This window comes from Lolium perenne, chromosome 2 (genome assembly GCF_019359855.2).
Source record: "Lolium perenne isolate Kyuss_39 chromosome 2, Kyuss_2.0, whole genome shotgun sequence".
NCBI lineage: Eukaryota > Viridiplantae > Streptophyta > Magnoliopsida > Poales > Poaceae > Lolium > Lolium perenne.
Genome location: NC_067245.2, coordinates 259,239,974 through 259,251,416, shown reverse-complemented (window position 1 = coordinate 259,251,416; position 11,443 = coordinate 259,239,974). Strand labels below are relative to the sequence as shown.

The following is an 11,443-nucleotide window of genomic DNA, read 5'->3' as shown; positions in this document are numbered from 1 at the left end:
TTTTCCTCTGTGGCGCCAAAGATGCTACCCTGAGATAGGAACCCAGCCAAGCTACAGATTGCAAAGTAATCTATACTACGATCCTAGATACTCTGAGGTTCTCTCTGTCATCGCCGCTTGGCTCCGTAAGTCTAGAGGCCATCATTTTTTCAATCATAGCTTGGTCCAGTGGCAACATGTTTTACAGTAGCTTGTCAACCATATGTTCCTCTTTAATACTTCATGCATCCTGCCCAAATTAACTAACGCGGCTCAGGAGTAGACTTGGACTTGTACTAGTAGATGTATTATATGGCACTGTCCATTAATTTAGGATGGAGGGGGTATATTTTTTTTAAGTAACCATATATTTTATTAGACAATCTGTTTACAGAGATTACACATATGGTCACCACTCGAGATAAACATTCTTATCAAGCGAACTTGCACATAAAACCCACAAGAAGTAAAATTAAAATTCCACCCTTGGACAAACTTATTCATCGCCGAACTATCGTCCACCATCGTCCTCCACCGCCACCAAGGAAGTGCCAAAAACAGAGGCAAACAACCACCATACACAGATCTGGGAGAGCACCTTCGCATACAAGGATGCTTTTTGAGCCAATGAACCGACAGAGACTTTGTGGCACGTCGGCCGGGGATCTTCCCCGTGATCACCAGATCCTGACGTCATCAACTTCATCCAATGCAGTCGGCGACGAGGAACGCCACCGCCTTTCATCATCCATGCACCCAACTGCGAGATACAAAACAAACCTATAGAAGCAGACGTGACCGCCACCCACGAGAGTACCAAACGCTAGCCACCAAAGAAAAAATCTCACCGGATCAAGAGACCTGCGAGACGATCGGGATACCTGCCCTCGACGCCACCGGTAGTAGTAGTAGTACCGAGATGGAGGAATAGCAGGGGAAAATTATTCCGACGTGACACTGTTACCTCCATGGAAGCAACACCTCAACGAACACACTAGGTCAACCCTAACTACAGGCCGGAGCGAAGCTCGGGGCCCCACCCCCTCCCGTCGCCGTAACGATGGACGAAGGAGGCAGGGACCGGCGTTTAGCCAGTGTAGTTGGGGGCAGATGGGATCGCCTCTAGCTCCTTTTGTACGGAGCAGAGTGGGCGAAGCGGGAGTACATGCTTTATGAGCATTGTCCAACACCAGAACGGAGTTCGTATCGCCCTAGTCCCTAGATCACGTATGTGATGATACATCATGACCAAGCGCGAGAAATTACTTGACACCTTGATATGAAACTTTTTTTTTTGCTTGGGTAGCCTTGGTTTGAGTGGAAAGGAGTATTCGTGGTTGGTGTCACTCCTTCGTCCCCCGGGACGTCAACCATCGCAACATCATTACCTCACTTGTCATGCTGGTCACTTGTGATATTTGGAAGGAAAGAAACGCGAGATTTTTGTTGTATGCCACAATTTGTCGCCGCCAAAATCAAAGACGAAGCAATACATTGGGTGTCGGGGAGGCGAAACACTTGATCGAAATTAGGGCACGAGACTAGGTTTGTGTAATAAGGTGGGCGGGGCGATTCCTCCTCCACCCCAAAAACTAGTAACGTGTTATTTAAACTACTTCTTTTCATCAAAAGGATAAAAAGAAATAAGCAAGATAGATCATGGAGTAGGCAGCCATTCTGCCTCTCGAAACGTGAGGGGATGTATGCTAAGTTGACCTAGATGGATGTCCATGATCGATAATTGGTTGCTAGACCTTGGTGCATGCTCAGCTGCGTAGTATACTGCAAGCATGGGGATGCAGGGCTAGTTAGGTTGGCATGCAACGGTGGCAGCTAGCCCCTGCGCTGCGTGTGCCTCGATCGGGGCAGCTAATTGTACGGCAGAGCAATGCAAGCGTGAAAAAAGCGGAGTTCTCGGCCGGGACGAAGGTCCGTTTCTCCTGCAGCCCACTTTGCCGTCCAGCTAGGCTAGGCTCTCTCAGGATCGGCCCTAATTTACAAACGGCACCACATTCGCCCAAGCTCAAGGGCATGCAACGACGACAGAGTGCAGTGTCACGTTGATTCTCCCCATGCAGAATAGACAAAATAAAGAAGCTCTAGCCGGGCGGCAAGGCAAGGTAAAGGCGACACACAGACGCTATAAGCAGTGCCCTGCGGCGCTCTCTTTCTCTTGTAGCCGGTCGGATTTACCATGGAGATGCCGACACGCACCTGGGCTAAAGATGGAGCACGCGGGGCCGGCGCTGCAAGCCATACCAGTACGCAGGTACAGTGCTGCTTAAAGAGAGAGAGACCAGCTAACCGGCCGGCGACGCCACACCTAGTACATGCCCTGCGAGCTCGCGCGCGCGCGGTCCCGGCCATGGCATGGCATGGGATGCAAGAAACGACACCGGGATGCATTCCGGCATTTGGATCAAGCTCAAGCTAGCTGGTCCATCCCTCCCAACGGAACGAATCCTCCCTTTGGCTATCCTCTCCTTTGTGCTGCCGCTCTGCCTAGCTAGCTTGTAGCTACTCACCGGCGGGCAGGGCCGGGGACCATGCGTCCCTCCTCCATTTGGTTCCATTCGCCAGACCCACGACGTACAGGGCAGACAGGGGCACGCATTGACGCCGATCGACGCGCGCGGACCGAAACCCCAAGGGGGCGCAGCGCGGCCAGCTATACCACGTCCAGGCAAAGGACGCGCGCGGCCGGGGTTGCATCGCGCCGGAGGGAGCTAGAATCAATTCCGCAGGTGGTAGCCATGGATATAGCCTGCAGATTTCTCTGCTTGATGCTGCTCAGCAGCCAGGCCCTCGCAGCTTGCAGGTGCTAATCAATAATCCACAGCCAAATTAAACAAATCCGATGAGCCGCAGGCAGGCGCCCCCGCCATAGCAGAGGAGACCTCGTTTAATTGTGCCAGGAACTGTCATCTTCATCTTGGAGTACACTCCAAGGACGCGTTTAGTAAGAGCATCTCCACTCGTTGGCTTTCCCCACGCCCAAATCGGCGAAATTTTCGTCCGGATTGGATGAAAATTTGGCTTGGGGAGCGTCGAAGTTCCAGCCGTCCCCCCGGCAGGAAACCTCCAACCTCGCCCATTTGACATATTTCAAACAAATTCGACATAAAATTTAACAAGTTCGGCGAACAAGAGTCAGAAAATTGCTGAAACAAATTCGGCGAAAGTCAGTACAATGTTTAACAAGTGCTGAAACAAATGAAGCACACAATTTCACAAGTTTTGAAACAAATTAAGACAGACTAGTTGGCGTCGGCGTTGGCATTGCCTCGGAGCGTCCATATGTGCTCCACCAGATCATCTTGCAGCTGTTGATGCATTGTAGAGTCTCGAATCTCCTGGCGTATAGAAATGAAGGCGGCCCATGATGTCGGCACCTGATGATTAGGCTGTGCAAGAGGACCCTCTCTCTCATATGGTGCTTCTTGCTCACCCAGAGGAACCAGATGTTTTCGCTCATTTTCAATAATCATATTGTGTAAGCACACACAACAGTTCATCACCTCCCACATCTGATCTTTGGACCAAGGTCATAGCGGGGAACCGGACGACAGCAAATATCTGCTGGAGGACACCAAATGCACGCTCGACGTCTTTTCGGCAAGCTTCTTGTTTCTTGACAAACTCGCAAAGTTTGGGGTGCTAGGTTTCGAGATAGTCTTCACAAATATTGCCCACTTTGGATAGATACCGTCTGCAAGGTAGTATCCTTTGTTGTACTGCCGACCATTGATCACATAGTTCACCGGGGGAGTATGACCCTCAACAAGCTTGGAAAAGATCGGGGAGCAGTTTAGGACGTTGATGTCATTGTTGTATCCAGGCATACCAAAGAAAGAGTGCCAAATCCAGAGATCATGGGTAGCCACTGCTTCAAGTATCACAGTGCAGCCTTTTTTGTGACCCTTGTACATTCCCTGCCACGCAAACGGACAGTTCTTCTATTGCCAATGCATGCAGTCAATGCTTCCAAGCATCCCTGGAAAACCCCTAGCTTCATTTGTTGCAAGGATCTTCTGAGTGTCTTCGACAGTGGGTGATCTCAAGTAATAGTCCCCGAACACTGCTATGACGGCCCTGCAGAACCGGTAGAAACAATCAAGGGCGGTGGACTCCGCCATCCGAAGATAGTCATCTGCACTATCACCGGGAGCTCCATACGCTAGCATCCTCATAGCCACTGTGCACTTCTGCAGTGACGAAAATCCAACCAAACCAGTGCAATCCATCTTGCATCTGAAGTAGGGGTCAAAGTCTCGGATGGCATACACAATTTGCAGAAATAGCTTTCTGCTCATCCTGAAACGACGCCGGAAAACACTCTCACCGTGCAATGGATTGTCGGCGAAGTAGTCGGCGTACAACATGCAATAGCCCTCCATTCGCTGTCTCGGCTTGCACTTCCGGCGACCTGGTGCCGACCCACCACGTCGACCAGTTGCCAGTACGGCGTACATGCTTGACAAGCAACCGAGGATCATCATGTGCTCCTCGTCTTGGGCGGCTGCTGCCATCTCTTCTTGCATAAGCTCGACGAACATCTGCTCCTCCTCTTCGTCCGAGTCCATGGCCGGCGAGGCAAATGGACGAACACCTGACGGGCGTGGTCAGGGCAACCCGAGCCGCGAGCGACGAGGAGTATGCCAAAGTCGGAAAACAGGCCGGCGGAGGAGCAGCCAGATAGGCCGTCGTCGAAAGACGGCGGAATATAGGCAGGTGGGGAAGGAGGGATGGCGGAATCTGGGCAACAAGCCGGCGGGGTGGTGCCAACGGCGAGAGAGATACGAGGGGTGAGGGAGATTTTGAGCGAGGTGGCGGTGGGGTTCGTGTGTCGAGTCACCGACAGATCGGGCCCTTCCCCGCTTTTCACTCGTCCGGAGTCCCCGATAGGTCCCCGGGGGGGGGGCGGGGATGGCGTGGGCTCGCCGGATGGATGAAGGGCCAAATCCGGACGAAAACGAGGAACCGGGGGCGCGACTGGGCCGAATTTCGCCGTCCGGATGGGAAAAACGTCGCTCGGGGGCCTCATCGGGGAGACGAGTGGAGATGCTCTAAGTCCCATGCTTTTCAGTCAGACCCGCTGGAAATGAAAAATCGGTGTTTGGATGAATATATTTTCCATGGTTGCCAAACTGAACTATACATGTACAATTGCAATGATGTGGGGGCAATCCAAATGCTTTGGATCAGAAAAACCGCTTTCTATTCACTTGTCAAAACGTTTAGGGAGAGAGGACTGGTACAAGATGACATCGACACCTCTATGGAATAGCAAGTCGTCATGTTTGTTCATGTTGTCGATCATAACCAGAGGTTCCGAGTGATCCATAGCACATTCAGACGATCTATGCAGACTATCTCTCGCTACTTCCAACGGATGTTGTTTGCATGGGTATCTCAGAGGCGAAATGATCAAACCACCGTCAAAGAACACACCACCCAAGATCAAGGATAGTTACAGGTGGTTCCCGTATTTCAAGGTGAGCACAAGTCATGTTCGTTCAATTCATCATACTTGGGCTATGATTACAAACATGACTATTTATTCATTGCTTCACATGATTGTATTATGGTTTTCAATTGTACTCATGTGACAGAAAGTGTGCCCAAAGCACAAGCTTCAACATTCCATGGAAGGAAGCACTACACCGGACAAAATGTCCTTCTTATTGTGGATTTCGATCTGAGGTTCACATATATGCTTGCTAGTTGGGAGGGTTCGGCTCATGATGCATCCATCCTTGTAGACAGCTTATCCAGGCATGATGGGTTGCAAATCCCTTATGGTAAGTTGTACCCAGGAAATGCTGGATATGCATGCCGACCGAGGATTCTACCAACTTCGGGAAAACAAGGTACCAACTCAACGATTTCATTGCAAGGACCAGACTGCATAATGCGTAAGAGTTGCTCAATATAAGACACTCAAAGTTTGGACGATAAGCAAGCAGTTCTTCCCCATGGGAAGGAAGAAGATTCACTAGATCCTTAGGAATAGGAATAATAGGTAGAGAATAGTGTTAGGCATTGATCCAGAGGATCGACACCATGTGCAAGCACCATTAGAGCATGCAATCCATGTCTCTAATTGTTGGCAAGCAACACTAGCACCATTAGTTCTAATTCATGTGCACACTCACAAATACATGCACCACATGATTAAAATCTAAATGGCAAGGCACACTTAGGCTTAACCCAAGACCATAGGACATGCTAATGCATGAAAAAGAGCTACATTGCATTAGCTAAGAATCATGCCATTAACCTAGGACGTATAAAAGCTAGCAGAAAATATTTAAGCAACTAAATGAATTTTATAAGTGAAAATAAGATCACTAAGTGACCTGAGAGACCAAACGATGCATAATTAAGCTCAACATGTACTCAAATTACCTAAGAAACATCTACAGCCATTTAATTAAGCAAGTAAACCACCACTGCCGGTACGTGTTAACCGACAAAATTGAACAAAAGTTCAATAAACACTTAGATTTGGAAACAATTGAGTGTAAATCAAACCTGAGGCATAATTAACTACCAATGTAACCAACAATACCTAGAGCTAATTGAAACGACCTAAGGACTCTAGAACTCGATTCGATTGTGATCAACAATGGCAGAAAACTTGAACTCAAGTTAGTAGCAGTACGGGATTAGAGAGATTTTAAAGTAAACCAATAATTTTATCATTTTTTTAAATGCAACCAAAGTTTAAACTTTTATGGTCATATTACCTTGAGTTCAAGTTTAAAAAGGCAACCAATAATTTTATCAAAGTTAGTAGCAGTAGGGGGTTAGAGAGATTTTAAAATCAACCAATAACTTTGTTTAGAAAACTTGAACTCAAGTTAGTAGTATCTTTTCATATTACCAAGGTTTAAAATTATAAAAATAATTAAAGGTTTTCTGCCATTTCAAATTTTCAAGTCAACCAAAGTTTTCAGCATATGACCATCACAAAGTTGCCAAGTGCTCCTTTGGAACATGATCTGACTGCACGTTTATGTGATTTGTGCTAAAGGAAAAAATCTAGAGCCAGGATTTTATATCCTCAACTCTTGTCCATAGCCAGAAATTCTCCGTCTCTGATTCGCCATGGATTAGACTGCTTGCAACAAAGAACAGAGGTTCGCGTCGCTCCCTCCGGAACCAAACGGCCGGAATAAAAGCATGGGTGCGCATGACCGAATACCTCCCAAACCAGCAAACTCCAGGAACGAGCATTGTTACATTTGCCAGCGGAGCCTTCCGAAACTCAACATCCAGCCAAATCGAGATGAACATGCAAAAAAGAAGATTTTCGTCCTGGCGCGCGAGAAATCCGATGACCACCACCTTTATTCGAGTAGGACTTATCTAAGAGATGGCAATCCAGAATGATGTTTCGTCGGCGTGGAGAAACCCACATCTCCATGGATGGACCACTCTGGGCTAGATCTTAGACCAAAAGCCCATCTTGACCGGCTTCCCAGATCCCCACCGATCGGATCGAAGTCCTGGGGCGGCGGGATCGGATCCCCCGGCGGCGCCCTAGGGGTGCGCCGCGGGAGGAGAGGAGGGTTCGTGTGGCTACTCATTGTCTCTCTTTGAAATGAGCTACAATTTTCCTGGCATTGAACCTCTCCTTTAAACGCTACACTTACATTATCTCATGTAGAACCACATATTCCTTGAGAGTTGAGACTCTTCAGAAAATTGCTATAGTCCACCATCAGCCAAAGAGGTTTCTCATCCTTCGCAGTTGCCATCATTTCAACTATGTGAGAATCATCCTCAATTAGTGAGAGGCTAGTTGATAAGTTTTTTTTCCAAGGAATGCACCAATACACAGTAGCTGTCATCTCATTCTCTCCTTGTCTACTAAAATCCTCAACCCAATTCTCAATCCACGTAAGTGAGAAAGTGTATGTGCTACAAATCTCAAAGTAATCCAGTTCCACCGACATTGCACATACTCTCTATGCTACAAATATCGCTTGTAACGTTTTATACCACCAGGCCACAACTTGCAAGCGGTTGTATGAAAGTGCATGTATTGGACCTCTTGTATTGCGCGAGGAGAAGTTACAAATAATGCATCGTGAGGAACAGATGTGTTCCAGCTTGAATCTTTGTCTTCGCGCGGCTTCTGCCTGACTGTTGTTGGGAGGAAAACAACAAATGCGGCAGGTATAGTAGTACAAAGATTACACAGTGATGACGGACGGACGGACAACCGATCGGGTTCGACCGAAACAGGACCGCGGCACTGTGTAGCGACGACGAACGTGTCAAAATTGCGACCAGACCAGAGCACATCAGGGAACGGAACGGGGCACCCAGACGGGCCGGGCCAGCGCGCGATCCCCACCGCGCATTCCGGCCCTGCCCGCTTTTCAGAAGGAACAGTCGCAAGATGCTAGCTACCGGACACAGACAATGGCGGCCACTGTTCCCCGGCCAGAGAGAGAGAGATGGGAGACTGGACGCTTTGGCTTTATTGCCCCCCTCGCCTTGCCCAATCTGCCCCTCTCCTCTCGCGAGCTTGCACCGCACACACATGCCATTGCTCGTCCCGGCTTTCAAATCAAATCAGATGAGCAGACAGAGGCAACAACAACAGATCCGAGGATTTCTCGAATCGGGCATGTCAATCAAATCCATCAGGAGGAAGGGACTCACTCACGTACCCATCAAATCAAATCAAATCCATCAACCCGACAAACCATACCATACCATCCATCCAATCCAAGGGGGGCCGAGCCCCACTATATAAACCCCCTTCCCTCCCACCTCCCTCCTCCTCCCACCCATCTTCCTCCCACTCCCCACCAGGGCAGGCCACCACTCTCTCCTGCTCATACCATCAAACCAACACGCGCGCTCGCAGGTGGTGGGGTGATAGAGACCAAGTACTGTGCTTCCTTCCACCATGATGTCGCCCGCCGAGTCCGAGACCAGCTGCTTCTTCCTCCCGGACCACCACGGGGAGGAGCAGCAGCAGCAGCCCTTCACCGAGCAGGAGCAGCTCTGCTACGTTCACTGCAACTTCTGCGACACCATCCTCGTGGTACCTCCCATCGATTCGAGCATGAATCTTTCGTTTCTACTGTGTTCTCGAAATTAATCCATCTGACTATCTTCTATTTCTCCAGGTCGGCGTGCCGTGCAGCAGCCTCTACACCACCGTCGCCGTCCGGTGCGGCCACTGCGCCAACCTGCTGTCCGTCAACCTCCGGAACCTCCTGCTCCCGCCTGCCCCCAACCAGCTCCCCTTCGGCCACCCGCCGCTCCTCTCCCCGACCTCGCCGGCATCACCTCACAGCCTCCTCGTACGTACCCACCCACTAATCTTTCCTCCTCTATTTCTACTTTCCTACTTGAAAACCGAGTCTTTGAACTGATAGCTAGGATTCACGTTGCTGTTAACTCGATCGATCCTGCAGGACGAGATGTCGTCGTTCCAAGCGCCCTCCAGCCTGCTCACCGACCAGCCCAGCCCCAACGTCAGCAGCATCACCAGCAGCAGCAACAACTGCGCCGTCAACACGCAGGCCATGTCCTCCATGATGCCGCCGCCCAAGAAGCCCGCGCAGAGGGAGCCGCAGCAGCGGAGGAGCGTCTCATCATCGGCGGCCAAGAGTAAGCCCCTGAAAATCTTCACTTTCCCCTCTACCTAGGTGGCCTGGTCTCCCTTATTCTTCCCATGTTATTGTACTAGTCAAAGCCATGCGTTGTCCACGGAGAGCTAGCTCCGGCCGGCGCGAGCTTGCATGTGCAGCCGCACTGTTCTTGGTAGCACGCACACAGCTCCTCCTTATGCATTTTGTCCCCCTTTTTGGAGGATTCCTTTGGGGTGGTCAATCGAGTTTTCGAGTGGAAGGGACGCCACAGCCCAGTTGAATAGTTTGCTCACCAGCTCAATAGTATCTCTTGTCCGTGGAGAAAGGGAATTTGCCCCAAACTCCAACGTTAATGTACCCACACAGTGCGGGATACTATAGCTAGCAGAACGTATAACTTAAAAAAATACAATGATGATATTTAGGGGAAAGAAACAAAACGCTTTGAATCAAACTGCTTACTGCTTCGTTAGATCAGTGTATATATATAGGAGTACAAAGGCCGGCCGGGTCAGGGTGCATGCATATTAACTTTGTCTTATGTTTGTTAACTCTGCTAGCTGCTTGCCGTGATTCTGCAGATCCAGAGAAGCGTCAGAGAGTTCCATCCGCGTACAACAGATTCATCAAGTGAGTGATCCGTGCTTCTCATCTCATAATCATTTTAGTTTCCTGTTTTAACATGCATCCTCTGACATACTGCACACGCATGACTGGTTTCGGTTGCTGTATATGTAGAGACGAGATACAGCGTATCAAGGCCAACAATCCAGACATCACCCACAGGGAAGCTTTCAGCGCAGCTGCCAAGAATGTAAATTCCCTCTTTCTCCAAACAAACATTTTGATCCATGTGAATCGGGTTCGATATTTGCTGAATCCAACACTTTGTGTATTTATTTACCATGGATCTCCATCCTGTCTGTGCATGCATCAGTGGGCTCATTTCCCGCACATCCACTTCGGTCTGATGCCCGACCAGGGCCTGAGGAAGACCGGCATCCAAATCCAGGTACTTAAACGGAACCTGAAGCATAATCAAGGCGAACGAACATAAGCCTGAGCAGCACTTCTGATGATCTCTTCTATGTTTTGCAGGACGGACCTGGCGGGGACTGCATGTTCTTCAAGGACGGTCTCTACGCAGCGGCCGCCGCCGCAGCGGCATCTAGCATGGGCGTCACTCCCTTTTAACGTCCGCCATAAAATATAATTCCTTTGATTTAGATTCTAGCTAGGATGCTGTAGGATCATGAGATCATGAGATGTATTGTATCTACTATTACTCTTCTAGCTTTCCTTGTTTCTTCCTGTCTTAATTTGTTCCTTCGCTAGCTGGTCATATTCGCTTTGTCAGCCAAGGAGGTCGCTGCGTTTAGCGCGTCTTATCTCATGGACAAAATTCTAGTTGGCGCACATCATCGGTTTAGTTGGCTAAGTAATCATAATTGCTATATTTGGCTTTCTTCTATGTGCAGAAAAATTGGACACACGAGGTGTCTATTCGTATATAATCTAGAAGATCTTTATCAAAAAAGCATATGCTAGAAGATTTAGGATATCACTAATGCAACAAAATGTTAAAGTTTCTAGTGTCATGCTAAAGTTAGGTATTTTTCTGAGGTCGTGTATGAAGAATTAACCACTTCTATTTTAGCTTTCTATATAAATAGACATCCTCAATCACAGTGGGATAGTTGATTAAAAAATACATATACCCTAACATAGATAAAAAAATAAACACATATAAGCAAGATGAGTAGGCAAAGTGTTATTTCCTAGTAAATCTATGCTGCTCCATTTACTATGTGTGATTGTTGAACCTTGTACCTTATTGGCGTTGAAAT

The 11,443-nt window shown here is 48.7% G+C and overlaps 1 protein-coding gene across 1 annotated transcript; it reads left to right on the top strand.

Moving 5' to 3' along the window:
- The first annotated feature begins 8,787 nt into the window (after positions 1-8,787).
- On the top strand, positions 8,788-11,061 carry LOC127335750 (protein YABBY 5). Its single transcript, XM_051362476.2, has 7 exons — positions 8,788-9,043; positions 9,129-9,305; positions 9,420-9,615; positions 10,178-10,226; positions 10,335-10,410; positions 10,534-10,608; positions 10,695-11,061. The coding sequence occupies exons 1-7, from the start codon at positions 8,906-8,908 to the stop codon at positions 10,788-10,790; spliced, it is 807 nt and encodes a 268-aa protein (XP_051218436.1). The 5' UTR covers positions 8,788-8,905; the 3' UTR covers positions 10,791-11,061.
- The last annotated feature ends 382 nt before the right edge of the window (positions 11,062-11,443 follow it).